We start from the raw sequence: 24,077 nt of genomic DNA on the forward strand, positions 1-24,077 counted from the left end.
TATTTTGTGATGTTCTGTCCCCTCTCATGTGTTTGTCTGGCTCTCCCACATCATGTAATGTCTTTGGCAATAACCACCATCATCCAAGGCAGGACACTGTGCTCACTAATGCCTGGGATACATGCTGATTATGCGTGATCTTACTCTTTTGGATTTGTTTCTCACATGAAAACCCTCAAGATTTTCCTTCTAAGGAACATTAGTCTCAAAAATTTACTCTGGAGAGTAGCAGAGTCTAGCCTGACTGCTTTGCTTGAAAAAACATTTTGTCATTTCTGAAATAATGTTACTTTGAATAAAACCCCAAGCATTACTGACAGTGCCTCTGTGTGGTGCATGTGAAAAGAGGTAAGAGTTATCTATTCCCAAGTATCTCGGGTCCAAATATAAGCAGGTGCAATCTAAAAGGTTCTTCAGGACCATTTCAGCAGCTTATTTGTTCCACTGTGCAGGGCCTGCTCTCGCTGGAGTGTAAATAAACCAAGCCCAAGTTCTCTTACAATTGTAGAAATGCATTTTAATAACAGAGAAGACAAAAGCTTTTAGGGACTATTCTTTACTGGGAATAGGAAATGTAAGAGATTACAAGCAACAATCTTTTTTTTCCTCCAACTTATGCAGAAGTGTTTTTTAAGCTTCAGCAGTAAGATGTTGACTTTAACTTGAACTTTTTTGCAGAATGCTTTCAATCCAGTTATATTTATCCAAAGCATTGGCTACATTTTGGAAGAGAGAACTGAAACGAAGCCTCCAAGGCTGCGTTATCGATCGAGTGCTTTCCTTCCTCAGGAAGGTCTGTTTGTGAGCACAGATTTTGCTCTATTCCTCAAGCACCCTGGCCAAGGCTCTGCAGGTTAAAGCTTTCATGTACAGACTTCAGAAGTGTCTGTGGCTCTGCCTTCAATGTCACTTTTCCTTTTAAGTGACTCTTGAGATAGGAGAAGAAGTTAAGCGATTGAGAAAATCAAAGTGCTTGCTCTGCTCATTTTTCTTGGCTGTCAGGGGGTCAGAGCTGTGATTTCACTCTGGGTACCCTGTTCCCTGCACTAGGCAGTTAAACTCCTCCAGGCTCTGTTCCTAGGCATGAAGGTTGGACACAGATTTCTGACTCCATGCATCCACTACATTTCTCCTGAGCTTTTTCATGCTAAGTGGTCTCGGTGAATCTATGAAACAAGAAGTTAGGGGGTTTGTTGCTACATTCTCTCACCCACATTTTAGGAACTTCACTAGCTCTGAAAGAATTCTTCAATTTGTTTAGTCTAACCCTAAAAGTTCCTGAGAAAATCCCCGGAATTCATCATGATAGCATAGTGTTTTCCTCTTAAAAATGCTTGACTTTTAACAACAGAAAGCAAAAGCTAAATTCCAGCTTGAGATTTAACCTGCTCTAATGAGAAGCAGATTACAGTTTTAATGAAAATTGGGGCATTGGAATTTAAAGGAGGGAAGATCAAATCAAGTCATTGACACCCACTGGCTGAGGCAACATTGTGTTGTTTTTTATAATTAACAATTCCACAATATTTTCTTTCATCACATCATGGAGTAGTTGTGATTATCATAGGAGCAGGCACACATCCATATAAATGGACCAACTGCTAAGGGATACAGGAATAACAAGGACCTTTTACCTTTCCATTTTAAAAAAGGGTTTGTCTTTGAATCTCAGTTCTGGTACCTGGTATTAGAAGGGGAATTCTCCCTGGATTTTATTTTGCAGGAATTTCCAGAAGAGGTAAGGGAGGGGAGGGCATGGGTAATTCCCTACCATTTTGTGTTGCTGTGACCTTTTTATTGAAGGCTGTTTAGAAAGGAAGACATAAAAATTAGGATTAATGATTGCCAGACCCTGTCAGGGACCAAAATCCATAGCAGCATTTTCTAGAGTTCAGGCCTGTGAAAGTAAGCTTGGAAATGGGATAATGCTTTATCTGCTGCAGGTTTCACTGGAATGTCCCAGTGAAAGCAGCCAAGCAAAGTTCATTGGGAGGTGGAGACAATAACCTGAGAACCATTTGAAAGTTTTTAATCATGTTTTAAGATTTTCATGGTGAAGACTGGAAAATCAGGTCTAAATGGTTTTGAATGGCTACAGAGGGACAAACCACGAGAATGGACTTCCTGTAATCCAAGAGCTTTTTGAATGACTTGGAGCCAAACCATTCTATCTTGATTTTCAGGGGAAAAAACCTGCTGTTAATTTCAGGGGACCACTGAATGTGCTTATTTTCTCATACTTCTGTTCTTACACAGATGCTTTCTGACAGGAAGACCAGAGTGGTAACAAGATGCTACTTCTATAATATGATGGGTTAATGTTTTGACTTCACCTCAACAGCACTTCAGCATATTCAAGAGTCTATATTTAACAATATTATTTTCCTCCTTTCAAAAACAGGTTAAAGACTTTATTGAGCTCACTCTTGTCACAAGAGAAGAAAAATAGTGACACAGTCCAGGTTTCTGTTTGTACATCTTTCTCCCTGCGATACACATATGTGCAGTTTGTGCAGTTTATCTCCCTGCAATACACATATGTCTAACCTCTCTTGCATCACAGATGATAAAGTTTCAGTCTTTGTCCCTAGAAAAATACTTTTTAACCAATGGATTTCCTTCTCAGGAATTTTTGGTTTTGTAAACCTATCTCTTTTTTCCCTTAATTTCATCTAATTATTTTTTATTTTAAATCCTTTTCTAGTGAGCTTATTAATTTTCTTCTTTCTAACTGATAGTTATTCCCCACCACCTTTAACATCCCCCTCTTTTAACTGTCTCCATGTATTGCCTGTATTTTATTCTGCATTTTTCCTCCCAGTTGGACTAACTTGTTAATTAATCATGTGGCTTCTCTCTGAACAACTTGTCTCCATAGAAATATCTTTCTTGATGCCTCCTAGTATAGTCACAGCTGAAGTTAGATTCCTTGATCTCCTATGTTAACTCAAGATCATCAGAGAAGAAAACAGAAAACAATTATGTTGGGATCTTACCAAGAGAAAGTTAGAAATGAAATTTCACTCAGCTTTGATTCATGAAAAGCATTGAGGGAGGTGGTAGAAGGGAGAGAGGGGAAGAAAGGAGGGAGGTGATCTCTGGTAAGTGTATCGGAAATACTCCAGTGACAGGAATTAAAATATGAAGGGAGCTTGGCTTGGATGGGAAGTGACTCCACTGCTTGGCACTTCTGAAATAACTGTCTTGGCACTGCTTGCCTGTCTGAAATAACTTTGGTGACTTGGAGGTTCTGCACAGTTTTGGTTAAGCATGAGTGAGGAATTTAGCAGCAGCGGGCTCATTTCTAAAAACAATTAATTTTGGTCATGCAGTACTTTGTGAAGTTGTTTAAAAATGACCCACTCTAGGACTGTTTTCACCACATTTGAGCAAGGTGGAATGTGACTGGTTTGGAGCCACTCTGGGCAGAATCCCTGCATGTGCTGAATACAGTCAGGGGTTTGATCAAAGCTTGGAATGAAACCCATCAGAAAGGTTCTGGAGTCTTCAGCAAGGGTCAGTGGTTCCAGAAAAGAGGAAATCAAGCAACAATGACCATTTGGAGAAAAAGATCCCATTTTCCAGGCATCAGTCCCAAGCACTGGCATAAGCTTTGAGGCTCTAGTAATGTTATTGGGTGCTCCTTGGCGAGCTGCAGAGCTGGGAACTGAAAAGCCCAGGTGAGCAGGAAATGTTTTCTTGTCTTTGTCTTGGGAACCTCTACCAGCAGCCCCACAAGTCGTCAGCTGCCCCTTCTGAACCTGAGACATCCTTACTCCAGACACCCTTACTCCAGTGTGTAAGCTTCCTGTGTGTGGGCTGAACATCCTCTAATGAGAGGCAGATGCCAGGGTTCCCTGGGTTCATTGTCCTATAGGATACATAAAATGATCAAAATGGAGGAATGTGATTCCTTCCTGAAAAGCCTCCCGAAATTCTCCACTGAATGCTGTGTTGTACTGGAGGAGTTCACCCCTAAGATTTTCTGTGGGCCTTTTCATGGTTGGTGACCCACACAACACGAGGGAGCTTGATGGTAGTTTACTGTCAAAGAGAAGGAAAATGAGCATTTTAGGGTTGTGCACTGTCCTCTTGTGGGAAACCCCCAAAGGAAAATGGGTGGGAAAGGGAAACTGCATGCTCTGGTTGGAGAATTTCTATGGGATGGGAGCAGTCTACTGATGTTATCCCCAGATTTAAATGATACATTCTGTCTCCCTAATCCAAGCATATAGCTGCAAATTTAATCAAAGCAGGGTGTGTACTTTTTATATGGCTTTGGGTGGGTCTGGCAAAAAGCAGTTTCTTAGGTAATCATAGCAAATGCCATATATCACACTACCCTAATTTCTTTTGTATTGTGTCACCCGGTGCCAATATCAAACATCTTTTTCATTGCCATACAAACTGTCCATCTAGGAAGCAATTGCACAAAAATAAATCATAGGTCTGTGAAAATTTTGCATTTGGTTGTTATACAGAAAACTAGTGATAATGAAATACACCCATAAATTGTAACTTTGTTAGGGTATAATGTTCCTAAACGAGATTAGGAAAAAGAAGTTTTCTTCATCTATAAGAATTCTTATTTTAATCAGAAGATTTTTGCTTATCCACTTCATGCGAGTTCTTATTTTTCCTGCTCTGTTTTAGGCTCCAAACAGTAAGAGTCTAAACACTGCACGAAGTTGTTCTACAGAAATTTAGAGCCTGGTCTGGCTTCCTGGAGTGGTTCATGGAGTCTGAATTATCTTTCAACCTCTGTAAATTAACACAGCATCCCACCCTTCCATCTGCCCTATTGAACTGTAATGCCTGACAGTCCAGCAGATATAAAATTATTAGGGATTTAAAGTTAACTTGTAGGGAAATTATTTAAAACTTTTGATATGTTCTTCTGAGACTAGCCTACATGCTTCTCTGTACCTGTTGATGGTTGTTCAGGCTGCAAAGACTGATCATGGTTTTTTACTAGATTTTGTACCACATCATTAAAAACAGAAAGTCAAATCATAGCAGTAATGAACTACAGCAAATGCAAAGAAGTTGAGTCTGTTGCAGAGGTTGAAAAACATGCTAATATGATTTTAGCAGCCAGATTCATTGATCAACTGCATGTGAGCTTTTTGGACCACAAACCCTTTTTAGTCTAGACTAAGTCCATATAAGCAAAATAAAAGTACAGGTTCTGTCTGACCCATGAAAACCACTGTGGCGAGGGACCTCACTGCAAAACATCCTGAGGCTGGGTCACTCTCGGCAGCGGGGATGACAGGTCCGTTTTAGGGATGAATCCCAGCTCTGCTCTGTTCCTTCCGTGCTGCTGGGCACAGCGTCTGCTTTGCGGGATGCAGCGTCGGCCCATTTTTATTTGGAGGGTAGAGGTAGGAGTGTTCTGCGTATTTGTTAGAAAGGGGGAAAAAAGTGAAAAAAGTAGCTAATTTTGTAAAACTTTGAGGAATGACATCGGCAAAACTTTAAAACATGGGGGTAAGCCAGCAGCGGCACCAGAGGGTGTCGATTTGCCTTCCGTATTCCTTCGTCTGAGCGAGTGCGGGGCACTGGGGCGGGACAGCGGCTCCGAACAGCCAGGGACAGGCAGGGACACGCAGGGACACGGGCCAGGGACGGGCAGGTACCCGGGACACGGGGGCGGGCGGGGCTGTCCCGGGCCGGGGCGGGGCTGTCCCGGCTGCGGCAGCGGGGCTGGGCCCGGCCGGGGGAAGGCGGTGCCACCGCAGCGGAGCGGAGCGGAGCGGGGCTGCGGCCGATGGCATCCCCGGGTGAGGGTCCGGGTGGGTGGATGGCATCCCCGGGTGAGGGTCCAGGTGGGTGCTGTGGCAGATGGCATCCCCGGGTGAGGGTCCGGGTGGGTGCTGTGGCAGATGGCATCCCCGGGTGAGGGTCCGGGTGGGTGCTGCTGTTTCCTACCACTGCTTTGTTAGTGTGACAGCAGCTCTTAGGCTGTCAACACTTTGGATCGTGCTCTTCCTGTAGCTGCTGCTTTTGCTGACTTGTTGGATGCATTTGCAAAGTTCCAGGTAGGTTGTCTGACTTCGTTGCATATCTCATTCCATCAGGGTAGAGTGACCCAGTAAAGATTGTCCACTGCCCTAGGCTCAGCAGGCTCAGCAAAGCACAGCCTTAGCAGGGCCAATAAACCATCTTGCTTTTAGATATAACAGCTTACTGGGCAGTCTCTGTTGGGTTAAATAGTTCCTTACACGTAGGTTGAACCTGTATCACACACTGTGGTGTTATTGGCCTTTTGCATAATTAAAGAAAATTTAGTGCTACACAGTGAAAGAGCACAGACAATTCACTTGTTTTGGGGTTTGTTACTTGTGTGCTGGAGGTTTATTGATACTGGCTCTAGTGGCAGCAAGCGGTACCCTACCTGCTAAAATTCCGCCCAGGAATCTTGCATCAAGTGTTTCTCAATCGCATACAAGGGTCCTGTGAAAAAACATCCATAAGGAGCTTCTGCGTCAGAGAAATGTGGGATCTGTTCCCGCTTCGCAGCCAGCAGGGCTGAAGCACGGAGAAGCAGCATATCTGGGATTAGATCGCAGGGAGATAAATCCCCTCTCTCACCCCACTTCCTTGGATAAGGAATTTCCAGCGTGGATTGGAAATCAGAGAGTTACACTCTCATTTCTCCTAAAGTTGATGTGAATTAGGTACCTACTTTCCATGAGACCTTTGAAATTGCCGTAGAGCCAACAGTACCTTCTCTAACATGCATAGAAACAATTAAAAGATCAGCCAGCACTGACAAGCGAGTTAATGTGATCTGCAAAGAAAATGCCTTTAAACTGGTCCCAGAAACCAACAGAGGAGGCTAATGACAAGGACCCGAGTAATGATCTTATTGTCAGATTGGGACTCCTAGTAATCAGCTTGGGAGCTGATGCCAAGGAGCTGGATAAAGATGCAGTTAAGGTTGCCATGAAGTTCTGGGATATATTGCAGTTCCCAGCTGTGATAACTGAAGAGTTGGCTGCAGTTCCAAAACACCAGCATGATAGTAAAGTAGGAATGAAAGGACAAATATCTTGGCCTTTTCATTTTCCAGACATTTATGTTCACTATCTGCATGGAGCCTAAATTATCCTGGCTAAATTCCAAGCTTTAATCTCTTTTTTTTCCCCCTCTTCCTCAAGTGGGTTAGTAAAGTACAATTAAGCTTTGATATTTTGCATTGCACAAGGGAAAACAGAAGAAACATTTCCACTTATTTATGATCCATCTTAGCTTTTGGAGAGTTTGACAGTTTTACAAGTCCCTGACTGCTTATCTTGGTCAGTGCAAACACCCTGCTTTGAAAGCATCGCGTTTGAACCTTCAACATGGAGTAGATATCATGTCCCAACTCTCTTTTTAGGTAAAAGGATATAATGTAAATAAAAACAGTTATTAAAAATCCTGTCACAGGTAAAATGCAGTTCTGAACGACCTCCAGAAGTCAGAGTTCTAGCACAGCAAATGCATTTTTCACAGGGTGTGTATAAAATGAAGTGCCTCATTAGCAGCTGTAAGTCACAGGGAAGTTACATCAATTCTTATAGCCCTAGGAAGATGCACAAACCAGAAAGACGCGATGGGAAACTCATCATTTGATCTTGAAACAGAACCTGAAAACCCCTTGTCGCTTCCACCACTGCCAGCACAAGCAGGAATGACAGGATCTAAGTCAGTGCATAAAGGACCTGTCAGTTCACAGCCCACGGCTCGTGAGCTGTAGGAAAAATGTGTGGCAGAGTTTGATGTGTGGATGCCAAGCATGCACGGGGCCTGCTGACTCCAGCTCTGGAGAGGCTGAGGGGGGTGCCAGCCTGGGATTGTCAGTGACAGGAGGAGGCAGCAGCATTTCCCCATGAGGTACAGTTGTCCCTGCTGTGGCACATCAAGTGGGGACCCTGGGCACCTGCTTGTCTGTGGCTGTTGAGGAGGCTTACTGCCATTTAGAGAAAAAAAAAGGTCTTCCTGTATAATGACAGAGGTTGGGAAAGAGCAAAATCCTTTGGATTTTTTTCTGTTTCTCTACAGAATGATGCAATGTGCAGTCAAAGCGAGGAGTCGGTCCTACCCTGTGATCTGTTCTCCTGTCTGCACGAGTGTGGCTCTGGGCTGGGCATGTTGAGAAATCCTTTCTTTGCCACAAGTACCACACTTGCATCCTACAGAAAAGGGGACAAGGAGGATCCTGCAGTAACTCATGCAGGAGTGCTGCAAACAGCAAAAAAACCTCTCCAACTGTTCTTCTTCCTGCCATGGTTTTGGAAGGCGTTCAGACTTAAACACAGATCCCTTTAAGTAATGAAGTCCTGATCAGCGTGTGATTCCTACCTGTTGAAACTGGAAAACTGGTTTGGAGGGAGATAGAAGTAATGTGTGTACCATTGGTTTTAAAAATCTGTTTAAAAATTGCTTTGAAATACTGAAACAATGAGACAACTCTTTTAGGAAGCAGTACATTTAGGTAAAGGTTTCACAGTAGGCTGAGCTCCCTGGCCTGGGCAGGCAGGTGCATGTTCCCACATCTGTCCCTGCATGTACCCACCACTGCCTGTGTCCTGCCACTGGAACCTAGCAGAACATGTGGTAGCCGATTCAGAGAGCTAAAACTTCATAAATCTCATCTTGCCAAACGAAAGTGACTGATTTCCTGCCAGTTTGGCTGACAGGACCTGCTGGCATAGGCTCGGGCTGTCAGTGAGGAAGGGTAGGAACTCGCAGCTGGGGGAAGGAGGAGGTCTCCTGCTTTGGCAGGAGCTGAAAGTCACACTGCATCCTGGCAGCGAGGTTCACTGTGCTGATGCTTTCAAACAGAAATTGATATCCTCCCATTTTATTCAGAGTATTTATTTAAAGTACAGTTTGACATTCTTCTTTAGCTGAAGTTTGTGATCACCTCATAGTAAGGCTGACTGGCCTGTTTGATACCAGCTGTCACTGGTTTTGGTTGCTGCCTCTGCCTTGTTGTTAGGAAAGTGCTGCTTCTGGTGAGGAAAACATCTCAGAGACAATGCCCAAATCTCAGCACAGATGTCTTGTCTTTATTGCAAACGATCTGGTTAACACTGATGTTTATTCTGATAGGGACTTAATTCACGCTGTAGCATCTGGTTTTCAAGTACCTGACGAGTGTGGGCCCTGCAGTCTGCAAACAGGACGGTGCTCAGATGGGGGGACACAGTTTTTTAGCCCAAGTGGCTGCAGGAGAGGTGTCACAGCCCAGCTGATGAGGTGCTGGGGCTCCAGGGAGAAGGGAGCAATGGGGAAGGGGGCAGCAGCCGTGGAGGGCAGCTGTGCTGGGGCTGCTGGGATGGGCAGGCTGGGCACAGCCACGACTCAGTGCTGTTTGCAGGGGGACTGGACTGAGCCTTCAGCACAGAACGTACCTGTGGGACATGGTACAGCCAAAGGGTGGCACAGGCTGTGTACTCTGTGCTGTTTCTCATAAACATCTGCTAGTAACCTACCACCTGTAGCCCATGGGGAAATAGCTGGCTTGGCATGGAAAAGTTGCTGCCAGCCTCTAATCTAGGAATATTAAGCTTTGCAGGATTTTTTTTTTTTTTCATCTGCTTAATTATGAAATCAGTTCAGGAAAGGGAGGTGACACATTTAGGTTGCTCTGCTATTTCAGTCGTGCAGATAGCACCCAAAAGATGTCAAAAAGTTGCCATCCACTCGTCTATCCCAGGTTGCTCCAAGCCCTGTCCAGCCTGGCCTTGGACACTTCCAGGGATGGGGCAGCCACAGCTTCTTTGGGCAACCTGTGCCAGGGCCTCACCACCCTCCCAGGGAAGAATTTCTTCCTAATATCCAATCCAAACATGCCTTGTGATTGTGCAAAGGTATGTTAGAAGGCCTGAAGATTTAAATCAACAAAGAAAATTCCCCCAGCTCCTTTGTCCTTGTTCTATGGAAGAGGCCATCTATAAGTGTGACAATGTTGTTGTATTTTCAGTCATATTCATTGAAAATATCCTCACTAGATGCCAAATATTTTTCTGCCTTATCTTTTTGTTCTTTTTTGCATCACTGTTCATGGCTTGGTTTGGTCTAAAAATGCAGTTGTGCTTTTAACATGCTGGGAACTGGGGAAGCTTCAGCCCCTACAGAGTCCCTGTCTGAGCTCAGGATTGTTGTACACAGGCTCTGGCTGAGTAGGCTGAGGTCTGGAATGAGGACAGCTACAGTTTCTCCACAGCTGAGGTGGCTGAGTGAATCTACTGGGTTTTTCTAAATGAAAATCGCTTTGTCTTTGTGAAGAATTTTGGTGTTAGACTGGTCATCCTCCTGGCTCTTTTCTACAAGTAGCTTTTCTTTCCTTTTTTTGCTCTGTGAGTACAGTGCTTGTCTTTTTTGTCTCCTCTCTTGGTATTCAGTACATGCTGTGTTGTGGTAAAGATTATGATAAATTATGGCACTAAGTATAGCAATAAATATAGGCATAGTGTATATAGGCTATTGTAGAAGAAATTAGTTTCTGTTCTGCAGTGTGAAAAAAGACTTATCCATCTGTTTTGTGTAAAAATATCCTGGTCTTCCTGTGATATCACTTTATTCTCAGATGAAAAAGCCATACAGTTTTGTGCAGGGAAGCCTGTGTTAGAATGGCATTGTCCAATTTGACCAAGTAATAATGGAAACAATTTGAAGTTTTAAAGTAGAAAAATAAAATCATGGAAGTTTTATGATTTTTTTGGTTAGTGTCTTCAGTCTGTTGCACTGATGACTTGCAACTGAGAAGTCTGAGCAAAGCAAGCAGTGAATTTGAACAGGTGTGTGTGTGAAGTGCCTTGGAATCCTGATCTGTGAGTGTATGTGTAAAGAAAATAGTTTTAAGGAACAGCGCTGTTCCTCTGGGCTATCATGCTACACTTTAAGATGCTTTAAAAACATTTCTCTCTAGTGAACACACTGGATTTTAAGGTAGCTCAAAAATGTTCTTTTCAAAGAAGTCTTTGCCTTTAGATTTCTGTCTAGTGTAACATGAGCTGGGGTGCACACAAACCTGCAGAAAGTGTACATGGGAGGCCTCTCCTCTTCCACAGACCCAGACATTTCTAGTGTTGGCAGAGATTAGAGCCTGAAGCCATGCACTCATGCTGACCTGCCTGTGCTTTTGAGGAGTCTGGTTTTGTGTGATTCTGTGAGGGTGTGTTCTGCTCTGCTCCTGTGGGAATGTCACAGAACTGGCCACAGGCCTTTACCAGTTGTCACAAAGTGAGCAGTTAGTTCTTGACATCTGCTGTGCTGCAGTGGCTGCCAAGTTGCGTAGGTAGTTGGCAAGGAAATAAATATTGATAGACCTTAGCAACAGGTACTCCTGAGAACTCTTGTTCTGGGAATGCTTAGGCTGTGTCCAGTGTTATTAAAGTTGTGAGAGCATTTTGAGTTTATTTATAGGATTTGTTGGTGTCTTATCACCATCTCTCAGCACTGGAATGCACAAATAGGCTTTGCTGTGTGAGGGCACAGATGTGTGTCCTACAGCCTGCTCTGGTGACTCATTCCAACCTGTAGCAGATGTTCCACTGCCCCCAGCTCAGGGATAGCTGGTTTACGCTGATGTGTGACATCCCAAGTGTGTGCTCATATCTGTTCTCTTCTTTGCTTGCATATCTGTCGTATGGTGGAATGACTATTGCAGAGCTATGTGTGTGTAAGTGCATCGGATGCAAGAATTTATTCCTTTTTAGCAATATCCTAACAAAGCATTAACATACAGGATTCTCAGAGAATGTCCAGGTGAAATTATCTTATCCTGTGAAAGGTGACTCTGGTGAGCACTGTCCATGAACAATTGTGTGTTCTCATTGCAGAAATTGAAGCCAGAGAAGCCTGCGACTGGTTGAGAGCTGCTGGATTTCCCCAGTATGCTCAGCTGTTTGAAGGTATGATCACAAAGACTTGTCAAGCAGCTGACATGGAATTCGAGTGGAATTGTTCACATAAATAATATATTTCAGAACCTGACACTTTTGATGGAAGCACTTCCAAATTCTGTTATATCTTCATGAAAACCTGTAGAAAAATAGTGACCTGGTGTGTTTTCTTGGAGAAGGGACATCTCAGCAGGGACTCAGTAGAATTCTATAAAGGACCAAATCTTCCCTGGTTTTCTTTTCCTATTGTTAGACTGTAACTCAGTCAAATTTCTGCTTTTGTTATTTTTAGTTGCTTATAATTTTTTCAGGCTCTTTTTCTAGGAGTGCTGGAAGTGATCTTTCCAACCACTGATGGCAACCCAAACTCCTCTGAGGCTCTCCAGCCTGTGGTCTGAGATTGCTTTATTGGAGTTTTGAAAAAGAATGTTGGAAAAATCATCTTGCAATCATAAGTGTTTAGAGGAAATACTCAGCAGCAGCCAGCCAGTCAAAAATGCAATTTCAGCATGTTTTCATGTTGTTATAACTACAAACAGTGCTTATTTCTTGGGGGGAGGTATGGATTTGCTGAGAACTTGTGTAATTTTTCAGGCCACACTCGTGCATTTATCTTAAAACTGTTTTTCTTTAAAATGTGTTTTTTGTTACAAACATTGAAAGTAAAAAAAGCCAATCTATTTTTCAGAAAGATTTTATCAAAGGACTACAGTTGAAAGAGCAGCATTAACTGCGCTCATTCCCACCTCCCCCAGTCACTGCAAAATTGAAAATTTGAAGTCAAGCCATAGAGCTGGATTTGAAAGCTGTATTTCATGAAACCTACTGTCCCTGGAAATGCTTCCTGTCTGCCTACAGCAGATTTTATTCTGTAATCTGTTTGTTGGAAATGTGCATTGCTATGCTTCTGGAAAATGAATCCTCTGCATTACCTCGCTGTTCATGCAGTGTCCTGACCTGGCTAGGAAAATTAAGCTTATAGAATAAGCTAAGACAATACATATGGATCTCAATGGTTCCCTCACCTGCAAGGCTAAACCTCAGGAGCTGAAACATTGAACTCTTCAGCTTCCAGCCCAGCATGATGTGTCAGGCTCACTATAGCTCAGAGAGTGTATGTCATGTGCTGCATTGCACCTCACCATGACAATGGCTCATGGAAAATAATCCCGGTTTTTTATTGTATTTATCAATCTTGTGTTTCTTGTCTATGGCACTTGGTGACTGCAAGCTCCTGGAAATACAGAAGTGCTTGTCCATCTGTAATAACAGCAGCAAGAAGATCCCTACATTTATTCTCCCACTTGCTCTAAGGAACTGATCCTCACTTGCTGGAAGGATGTTTGCATGAATGTACAGTTATAGAAATAGAATTAGTTTCATTTCACCTATGATCAATAAGTTGCAAAATTGAAAGTCTTTGCAATTACAACTCAGATTTCAGATTCAACTTCTTTGTTCACAGATATGCAGTTTCCCATTGATGTAAAAACTGTAAGGAGAGATCATGAATTTTTAGATGGAGATGCGATTGAGTCACTGTTCAGGTAAACATTAATAATGAATCATCTTTAATACTCCCAGGCCCCACAGTTCTTTGTCAGTCATCTTCTCATGCCTTTGTTTTTGTCGGAGACTAAGAGTCACCAATGTTGTGACTGGAGGAAATCACTTAAGCACACTGTTTAGTATCACTGAAGTTGGTTGTTTTAAGAAGTAAAAGGTAAAGTAAGCATGTGTCTGCACTTCTTCTTCATCCAAGCTCTCAGGGATGTTACACTGAGCATTAAATATCTTTTTTGTAATGTGAAATGTCTTCAAGCTGATAAAAAATAACCAGTTCCCTGCAAGCATGGCAGGATGCTTTCTAGGATGACATATAATGAAATGGAGTGGAGGAATTTCCTCCAACTTCTGTTCCAGCAGATAGGCAGAAAAAAATTATCTGCATGAGATCTGTTCTGTTTTCTGAATATTTTTCGAGTGAGAAGCAAAGGTATTGATTTGAAGTTATTGCTTTGCCACAGCTGTTCAGAGCACACAAGTGACCTGCATTGTCAGTACCAAGTCAGACTCACGGCCCTTTGGAATTTCCCCATGGAAGAGTGCCAGGGTAGTGTAAGGCTTTTGCTTCACTTGGTGCTGCAGTTGCCTTCTCATTATGAGATTGTTTAGCAGAGTTTCTTTAGCAGAAATTATGATTTCTAACACTTAGGGCACTGGAAAGTTCGTCTCCTAGTGAGGTGTTCTGGTCCTTTTCTGTCCTGTCAGGTCACCTGAATTCCAGCTCTGCCTGTACCAGAGCACCAAGAGGAGTTGTTCACACACACATCTCTAAAGAACAGCAGATATTAGAGAACTTTGGGTATATTTTATTTCTTGGTATGACTTCTATCTTGAGTGCTCCTTGGAGACTCTCCGTGTGCTTCCTGTTGATGCCACCCATTGTTTGACAATTAAGTGATTGACTAGTTTGGGACCTTATTGATTGCACAAGCTTTAATTAAAATGATAGATAATACAGTACTTCCAGGGATACAGGTTAACATCTTGAATTTTTAATTTTTCTTTTTCAAGAAGCCTACACAGAGTTTCATTTATTTTCAAAATCTTAACATGATATTTTTCACAATCATTGAAGCTAATAATATGATTTTTTAATTAAATGATTGATTATTGTTGTCTTCTCCAGTTTTAAGATGGCAGAACTGGAAGTATGAACATCATGGGGTGGTTATTGGTGCTGGTTTGGGGACCAATGTATGGGAGCCTCTAACAGAATGTCAGTGCTTGACACCAGTAATGAAGACTCCGTGGTAGAAGATCACAACTAGTTTGGTGCATGTTTGTTTTCAAGAAATAAAATGGTTGAAATTTAAAACTCCTGGTTTTTTTCTATACCCTAGAAGGTTGAACACACTGAACAAGTATGCATCAATGAAAGTGGAAATAAGCCGTGATAGGAAACGGGTATGTTTGTAACAGTTCCTGTTCTAATTAAAGATGTGTTTAGCTATTGTATCAAACACTGGGGTTTAAAAGTGCATGAAGGATTAGCAATTTCTGAACTTTCTATTCTATTCCATCCTGCAAAGCTCTGCTATTTGCATTTTATGTTGAGGAACATAAATGCAAGGATGGAGATTGAAACGACATAATGTTTGAAACTTTTCAAGGTGGATTAGGGGTGGCTTTTGAAACACTTTTAAAATTTGACTTAACACGTTACTGTCCTACAGTTGCCCCAAAGCCCCATCTCAACATGACTATCATTGCTCTCCTAAGTAGTTTCCCACTTTATTTAAATGCTGAAAGCTCACTCCTATTGACTCAACAAAGAAATAAATGGGCAATGCAAATGTTCAGCAAATACAAGCTGGGTAGGTTTTAGCTGGGCTGTCTTTGGCTCTGCCACAAAAATGCTGCAGCTAAATCAGAGTGGTAGCCACAGCTTGGCTGGGCAACACCAGGCCTGCAAAGCCTCTGAGGTACCAACTGCAGGACTAGCAAGAAAATAATGCCTTCTTCTGGAAAAAATGTCTGGGTTTTTGAGAGTTCTGCTCTGTCATTAGGGAAGAGTGGGGCAAGAGAGCCCACAGGGAAGAGACAGGTGGCTCCCATCTCTCCAGTGTTTTGCTGTCTCTGTGTTCGCTCGGAGTGGGGACAATCCAGCAAAGGGGGCACCTGGGGCAGGTGGCAAGGGAGGCTGAGGGCTTCAAAAGGTGCTACAAGTATTGATGCTGCCACAGTCCCACAGCTAAACACCCCTTTACCTGAAAATGGATGAGTTTTGGTCACAGAAGTGTGAGAGTGTTTGATTTGATTGGCTTTAGGAGAGGCCATCTAAACCCAGTACAATTATCTTTCAATACCCTTGGATTTGCCACAAATCAGGATTTTTCCACCTTAGATCAAATCTGTCACCTTTTCCTGTGGTAAACTTCCCAGATTTGTCAGCATGCTTGGGAGTCATTTGTCAGTATGTTTTTCAACTCTCTCAGGGCAGACGTTCAGTGACTGAATGGTCACATTTCCATATGTTGGTCTTGGGGGTTTTGGAAGTTGGCAGAAAATTTAAGTCTCCTTTTTATGTTAAATTGGTTTTTGTAATTTATAATTTGCCTAACTTTGCCCTTGAACTGTTTTTGGTTTTTTTCTCCTTCTAAGAGTGATGACTCTGAAGATGATGAACCCTGTGCAATAAGTGACAGATGGGCTTATGAGAGGTGCAGTCAGCGGTGGTCTCGCATTGAGAGCCTGGCAGATTTTCCAGCAGAGGAAGGGGCTGGTGCCTCCACCCCAGGCAGCCCAATACTGAAGATCATCAACAACGAGGACAGTGTCTTTCTGGATCATGGTGATAAGCACGATGTGTCCTCAATTCACAGCACCAGCAGTGCTGACAGTGACGTTGTTAACTCCCAAAAACCTTTTGAAGATGTGGAAAACAGCACAAGTTCCTCAAGATGTTCCTCAGTTAAGGTACCTTCACTGGACTCTGCTTTTAGTTGTTCTCCTCCCCTCAGTGAATTTTTAAATATCACCAGTGAGGAGAAGCTTTTGGATAAGTCACCATCTAAAAAGAGGAAGAGCCTTCTAAAGAAAATGGAGAAGCTGCACTTAAGGAGCTGCAACTTAAGGAGTGGTCAGTCAAAGGCCAAACCCATAATAAGTGAACCTGTTCTTCTGGAAGGACTTAATGAAGAAAAGATGAAGATGCTGAACTGTGTAAATATTTCTGACCTTTCTGGCATCCGAACAAAGAGCAATTCTTCCTTTTCTCCCCGGAGCTGCAATAGCAGCAATCAGTCTGCAAATAGCAGCACAGGGAGCACTCCAAGTCCTGTTATAAAACCAGGCAGCCCCTGTGAAGGAAGGGGGACGTATGCAGAGCACATGGACTCCAGCAAGCTCTTGCTGGGGAATGATCTATCTCAGCAAAACCTAAAAAATGACATAATGTTACAAAAGAACCAGATGTTTCAAATTCCACAAGGCCATAAACCTGGCACTTTCCCCACAGTACTTACAGATAGCTCCCTGTCTCCAGCAGACAACTCTTCTGTTAACTGGAGAACTGGGAGTTTCCATGGGTGCAGGAGGAGCCGGAGCAGGAGCGGTTCCAAGGACCCCAGAGCCCCCAGGAGTCCCCTGTCGGGCGGGGATAACAGGCGGAGTGTGTATGACAACATGCCCAACATTGACCTGGAGACTTTGGAGGCAGCACAAGTTGGTGACGACGATGTGTTCTCAGAACTGAACAGTGTCATAGCAGATGTCAATGGTCTCAAAAAGTTGGTTGATCAGTGGACAGAGAAGTTCTCAGATGATAGGGATTCTGACTTTGCCAGTGACTTGACCTCTTTGTATCCACCTTCCCCTAAAGAAAGCTCTCTTGAAACAGAGGGCTCAGAAGACAAGACAGCAGGGGAGGCTGAGGGAGAGAGCAGCTGTGGCCTGGGCAAGGAGATTGGTTCTGCAGACCTGACTTACATCACAGACTCTAAAAAGACCAACAGGTCAGCCATCCTTGGGTTTGCCTTTGATTCTGTCCACTCGGAATATAATTGCAATGCCAGACCAAAGTATTCTAAAGTCTGTCCTAGGTAGCAGGGTGTGCACTGCTGGGGGCAGGTACCGCTCCACAGGTACCAACATCTGACCTCTGCTGAAAGTAGGACGCTCGTAATCTGCATGAGCACTCAGGCATTGGAATCAGGGAAACAGTTTGTATTGCCAGAGGCCCTCCTGGATGTCGGAAGTACCTTGTTTAAGTGCAACTAACTGCAGGTCATTTAGTGTCTTAGGTGCTTCACCAATGCAGGTAGAAAACAGGGGTGGTGGAGATGGTTCTAAGCTTAAACAATATTTATCCCATAGGCATGGGAAGCAACACTGGTCTGTGGAAGAGAGCATGAACCTGGAAAGCCTTTCCCTCCAGACTGATGGCCAGTCAGCTGCCCAGCTGGCCCGCACACAAAAGCTGGCACTGTTGAAGCTCACAGCTTTAATGGACAGATATTCCCCTTCCAGTAAGCAGGGCTGGAACTGGTAAGTTGTCTGATATTAAAGCAACCTGAGCTGGACAGAGAGGAGTTGATGTAAGCATGTGAATTTCCTTGTCTGCCTACATTGCACATGTTCAAGATGAAGAATTTCATCCTATTAAATTGCTGGCAGCTTCAGGGTTATTTCAATGGCTCCAGGATTTCCTCTGCTGTGGGCTGCACTTTGGGCCCTTGCTGGTGGTCGTGCTGTTACTGATTTTAAGGCACATTGTAGTTTCTCTTTAAATTTGCCCAATTGCAGGGCTTTGTCAGAAGGCCTTTGCAGGGTGTGTGGGACCTGAGGGGAGAGTTGGCTGGACTGAGAATCCAGCCCTTCAAGCTCTGAGTGTCTGTTTGAACTAAACCAGTGACAAATTCAAGACACTCGGAGGACTTACATACATCAGTCAGCATTTTGTGATAGGGAGCTGGTACTTGAATATACAAAGAATGAAAAAACCCTCCAGTGTCATAAAGGGATGGAATGTATTTCCCATGAGGATGCTTTATTAAAGTTAATTTCAGCAATGAAATGAGGAAGTCATCCCTGTAATTGCCTTTGCTGATCTTCTCTCCCTCCTGATGCTGTGTGTACAGGTATGTGGCAGAATTTGGGGTTGTGACAAGGTACAGCTCAACCCTTTCTGGTGAGTGTAAAGCAGCAGGTGGGATGTGCTGGCCAGCTAGTAAGCTGCATGTACTGGTTTTTGTTTCCAGGACCATACCAAAGTTCATTAAAAAACCAAAAGCCTCAGACTACAAGGACAAAAACGTGTTTGGGGTTCCTTTACTTCTGAATGTGCAGCGAACGAGCCACCCCCTGCCCAATGGCATCCTGCAAGCCCTGGAGTATCTGAGAAGCCACTTTCTTGACCAGGTATGAACTCAAGACAGCCCAGGGCAGCTCTGGGCCATGAACAGATCTGCTCCAGGGAACCAGACTCTAACTTTTGTGAAGGACTTTCTTGCCCCCTAAGGCTCTGAATAGGCAGAAAGGTGTAGGTGCTGATTCCCTCTAGGAATGCCTTTAGCCCTGTACTGTATTTTTGTGCCTTCCCTCACTGAAACCCTCTGCAGTCAGGTCTCTTGGTGCAGGCAGTCAGGCTGTCTTTGCCTGGGGAGGTGTCATGTCTCTGCTCCCTAAGGAGGCAAATCTGCCAGACAATGTCATTGTTCCCTCTGTTCTGTGGCTGCTGGTAGTGCCAGAGCTAATGTGAAAATTAATCCTGTTTCAGCTGAAATGCACCACTAAGCAGAGAGGAAACATTACAGCAGTGCTTCTAACAACTCTTTCTGGATCTCAGCTCTATTTATCCCCTAAGTGGAGATGGCAGTGGATGTGTGTGCTGCATATGGTATTTCCACAGCATAGCTGCAGAAATGGAGGACCTTGTGACATGAGACATATTAGTTAAAGAGAGGACTTTTTTTCCTGTGCTTTGCCACTGTCTAGTTCTGTAGTATCACGCCAAAATGCAAAAGTGTGTGAGTTCTGTGAAGTGACAGTGCAAGTGTTTTTCATTTTGAGGTTATGGTATCCACTCAGTTCACATAAATAAACCAAAGAGTGTAAATACTGTCTCAGTGGCACAGAGTAAAGCTGTCACCAGAAGCTTTGGTGGGGTCGAGCTCATGGGAAACTCCTAAATCTCACTTCTGTCTGAAACTCAATTGACAATCACATTAAAAAGAAAATCAAAGTTTCCCTCAAAATGGCAGCTGCCCTTTGCCAGCCTGTGGAACGATTAGATGCATCAGATGTACCAGGTGTTACAAGGAGCCATGTGGATCTCACAGTCAGTTTGTGTGAGCCAGCACTCGATGTATGTTTGTGTTTGGTGGACACACATTGACGAATTTGAAACTTGGAGTTGCCATGTGTAAACACAGCCTGCCAAAGAAAATGGACATATGTCAGTGGTAGTGATTTTAAAAGGCAAAATGAGTACTTTTGAATTAAATAAAAGCCAAACAAACATGAAAATTGGTATGTCACAGCAGGTTCTGTGGGCATCAGGCATGGTTTGCCTCGGAGAAATGTCCTTGTGGCTTCTGATGATACAAAAGTATTTTGGTGTTCAATCCCACTGCCATAGAATATTTGCTATTATAGGGAAGGTGAAGGATCACTTATTTGTCAGAAGTTTGATTCTTGATGGCTCCTCTCTTTGTCTCTAATAATTTCTTTTACCCACAGGTTGGCCTGTTCCGAAAATCTGGTGTTAAATCCAGGATTCTGTCTTTAAGAGAAATGAATGAAACCAACCCAAACAATGTCTGTTACGAAGGGCAGTCAGCATTTGACGTGGCAGATATGGTGAAGCAGTATTTCCGAGACCTCCCTGAGCCTATATTTACTAGCAGGCTCTGTGAATCCTTCCTCCACATCTACCAATGTAGGTACCAAAACCTCATCTGAATATCTTAATATTCAGCTGTACAAGGCAGTGGCCAGACTAGGCCTAGTGCCATGTCCCCCTGTAGTCAGAGGAGACAAGTCAGGCAGGACGTTTCTGACAAGATGAGTTCATTGTGGCTCTGGACTTGAGAGCTTCCCATCTGCATCCTGTGAAGCAGCTGGTTCTCTTTCTTGAAGGATGAGTGTAGTGAAGTGCTGCAGCAGCCCCCTTAAACTGGGTTTTTAAACAGTCGTTTCCGTATGCAAAATAAAGAAATAACCTGGTCCCCTTGTTCACAGCATGGCAAAGCTCGTTGAGTGAGAAATCCTGTTATATTGATGACATTTCTTTATTAAGGTGCCCAAGAACAGCTGCTGTGAAACAGTGAAGAAATACCAGCTGCTTTCTGCTTGTGCTTGCACTGTTACTGTCCTTGAGACTCAACCCAAAAAAGGAAACATGAAGCTGAAATACCACATTTATTACAGTTTAAACAGGTTCTATCTCCTGTGCTTTACCCTCAAGGAATTCACTTTCAAAAAGCAGATGGGTCAGGGAAAGAACTTGAAGTAGGGCTAATAATGTTCTTAGGACAGGCAAGTTTCTTCTGCTTTTGAGAAAAGGTTTTGAAAGGCAGAGTGTCAGCTTTCTGAGAGGACTGGCTTTGCAGCCTAACCTGTGTGACTTTTACTGACATAGGTCAATGAGCAGCTGCTGTCTTGTGTATGGTGTGGGTTCATGAAAGTCCAGTTGGGTTTTATTTCATCACCTGTCAGGGCTTTAAAATTTTGTCTGAAAATTATTTATTTGTTTGAAGCAAGTTTTCTTTTTGCATTCACAAATCCTCCTCTGTAAGGAGGTCCACAATTCCCATGTCCAAAGTATGTATAACAGTTTTCCTCCAATTATTGTAATCTGGCCACTGTCCACCTCCTGTCTCTTGTTTTGGGAAAGAAACAGCAAATGCCCAAATTCCACTCACCCCACTCACCCATCTTCTGCCAGATTGACTGGAGGCAGTGCACAGATTAAATTACTCTTTTGGAGATAGGAATTGTGCTGCTTTCACCAAGAAGTGTGTTCTGTGTGTTCTACATATGTGCTTCTACCTGAAGGGAAGAGATACTCTACTCTTTGCAGTGGTGTTAATTGGAGAAATCCTTGTGGTGGGGATGTGTGGCAGGATGAACCAGACTCAGTCTCCTGCAGGAGCTGTTTGGGCAGACAGTCTCACTGGGGGTTAGTGTGAATTAAAATCTGTTGGCAAAACACTGGTCTCTGAATTGAGTTACCTGAGAGCATCTGTTCTGTTCTTGCTTGAAGCTGAAAGGAAAAGACAGTAGAGCAGCTACCTGCTCCAAAGTATCACTGCAGAGTAATATTTTATGGGGAGACAGGCCCTTATTTGGATTGTAACTCAGTTCAAATTAGTTCATTAGCATGGTGTTCAAGATAAATTGCAAGTCAGGCAGCAGCATCCCTGGTGTGAACATGCACTTGACAGGCAGTAGGAGAAATGGGACATGTTTGATGGGATAATAGCCTTTCCTTGTCTGCTGTGAGCTTGGGACAAGGAAGTGGATGAACCTACAAGCTCAGTGCCCTGATTGGGACCCTGCTGATGGATGCTCCTTGTGCAAGTCACACGTGATTTTTGTCATTGTTCTTGTTTCCAGACGTGCCAAAGGATGAGCAGTTTCAGGCTGTCCAGGCTGCTATTCTCCTTCTCCCAAAGGAAAACCGAGAAGCTTTGAAAATCCTCCTGTTCTTCCTGCGAGATGTGGTGGCTTTTGTTGAGGAAAACCAGATGACCCCAACCAACATTGCTGTCTGTCTTGCACCTTCTTTGTTTCACCTCAACACCCTGAGGCGGGACAGCTCCTCCTCAACCAGGTATTGGCATCTTGATGCTGGTACTGCAGCTGTCCACAGTGTTCCTTGCTGGAGCAATGCTTTCTGTAGCTGGCCTAGGCTCAGTATCTGATTTTGAGGGGGAAACAGACTGTGTGTGCCTTGGGGTCTGCCTTAGATCTGGTTGCTCAGGTGCAGCAGGAGCTCTCTGCGGCTGCTACTGCCCAGTGCAGAGGGCAGTGGTAAGGCCCCATTGCCATACTCCTGACCAGTCTGTGTGTGTCCCTCGCCACTGCTTTGCTCCCCTGGTTGCCCAGGGGCCCAGCATGTGGCCCACTGCTTGCATAAAGTGGCATTGGCCATTGGAAATGTGCTCCTGCACTGGCAACCTGAGCCCAGGTGCAGCCTTCAGGCCCTGCAGATACCTGGCAGATTGAAGCAGCTACTGGCACTGGTTCTGCTGGGTGATAAGGGGATCATTCCTGCCAAGTCGAGCCATGGGGATTCTGTAAATTTATCTTAATAAGTAAAAGTATCTGGGTTGCATAACATCCCCTGTTTGTACGTGCAGGGAGGAAGGTGCCCTTGAGCCAAAGTAGACAAATAATCTCCGAAGGCATTCATGCCTTATCTGGCCTCCTGAGGCAGGGCTGTTTGCTCTGCTCGTGCTCCTGGGCTGTGGACAGATGGGTCAGGGCAGGAGAGCACAGCTGGCTGTGCGGGAAGCATTGTGCTCCCGACAGCGTGGCAAGCTGAACACCTCACCTGGGGATCTACAGGGGAGGACCAGTCCCAAAGCAGCTGTCAGATGAGCTGTTGGCATCTTTCAGGCTCTGGATAGCACGGGGAAGGGAAAGAAAACCAAGGATTTTCTTTTGAATGTCGTAAAACAGCAGAAAATGCCTCAGGCATCCCTGTGCTGAGCTGGTACATGGCGAGGGAGCCACAGGGCCACTGCGAGGGCACCTGGGGATGCAGTGGAGTGGCAGCAGCAGCAGGTCCTGCTGGATTGCTGTGCTGTTTGAGCTCCTGGGAGCTACACTCTGGGAGTTGCTTTACATCAACACTGCTCTGAAATGTTAGGACCAAAGATAGCAATGGAGTTTTCTCTTTGTTGTCAGTGTTTGGGAGCCAGGATGCTTTGAAGCTTTAGCTCTGCTGTAACTGTGCATTAATGCCTTGGTGCAGGGTTCCCACTTCAAAGGGTACAAGCTGACAGGTCTGACTCTAAGGAGCAGCACTGAGGACTATTATCTTCCACCCAATTTTCAAGCCGTTTGGCAGAAATGCACATAGATAAAAGTTTCAGAAGCCAGGACTAATGATGTAATACCATGAGCATGAATTAAAAGAGGGGACTGTTTTTGAAATGTGTTGGGTGTGGTTTGGGCCAAAGGATTTTAAAGGTTCTACATGGGCTTTGCAGTTATCAAAGGAGCTTGATATTGAAAGTTACACACAAATAAGTTTGGGGTCATTGTTGTCCTTGGCCAAGTGTGTGATTATGTGTTTGGGGAATAAATTCCTTGACTTGCCTTTCTTGGGTGTCTATTACTACTGGTCAGTAGTGCCCTGGACACCTTTGGGATGTGCTGGGAGGGAATTCTCCCGGCGGACTTTCTGCAGTCACATAGCGTTAGCGCTGCATGGCACAGACAGGTCCTTCAGTGCAGTGTGTTTGTGTGTGGTTCCCAGCACTTTGCTTGCTCAGCCTTCCTTTCACCTCCCCCTCTCCTAGATCCAGTCAGAGGAAGTGCAGCTTGGGGAAGCCAGACCAGAGGGAGCTGAGTGAGAACCTGGCAGCAACACAGGGCTTGGCCCACATGATAATGGAGTGCAACAGGCTCTTCCAGGTACATCCCTCATTGTCACCAAGCAAC

The 24,077-nt window shown here is 44.1% G+C and overlaps 1 protein-coding gene across 10 annotated transcripts in view; it reads left to right on the plus strand.

The window, feature by feature from the left end:
• Window positions 1–24,077, plus strand: part of LOC121663298 (rho GTPase-activating protein 7-like) — a 54,341-nt gene that overhangs the window by 24,646 nt on the left and 5,618 nt on the right. For 5 of the 10 annotated variants that reach the window (XR_006015592.1, XM_042025385.1, XM_042025386.1 and 2 more), the window contains exons 2-10: window positions 11,838–11,909; window positions 13,366–13,447; window positions 14,807–14,870; window positions 16,068–17,419; window positions 17,781–17,951; window positions 18,665–18,824; window positions 20,145–20,343; window positions 22,023–22,239; window positions 23,936–24,050. Coding sequence is in view for 9 of the 10 variants with exons in the window: in XM_042025385.1 (XP_041881319.1) it covers window positions 11,838–11,909; window positions 13,366–13,447; window positions 14,807–14,870; window positions 16,068–17,419; window positions 17,781–17,951; window positions 18,665–18,824; window positions 20,145–20,343; window positions 22,023–22,239; window positions 23,936–24,050 (2,432 nt within the window). In the remaining variant the exon portion in view is untranslated. Of the gene's footprint in view, window positions 1–5,713; window positions 5,829–5,870; window positions 5,899–11,837; window positions 11,910–13,365; window positions 13,448–13,500; window positions 14,266–14,806; window positions 14,871–16,067; window positions 17,420–17,780; window positions 17,952–18,664; window positions 18,825–20,144; window positions 20,344–22,022; window positions 22,240–23,935; window positions 24,051–24,077 lie in introns of those variants that run through there. The other 5 variants (XM_042025389.1, XM_042025388.1, XM_042025390.1 and 2 more) reach the window with 5 other exon arrangements.

This window comes from Corvus kubaryi, unplaced genomic scaffold (genome assembly GCF_017639235.1).
Source record: "Corvus kubaryi isolate FWS band 111438036 unplaced genomic scaffold, C.kubaryi_AGA036_p1.0 37270, whole genome shotgun sequence".
Lineage (NCBI taxonomy): Eukaryota > Metazoa > Chordata > Aves > Passeriformes > Corvidae > Corvus > Corvus kubaryi.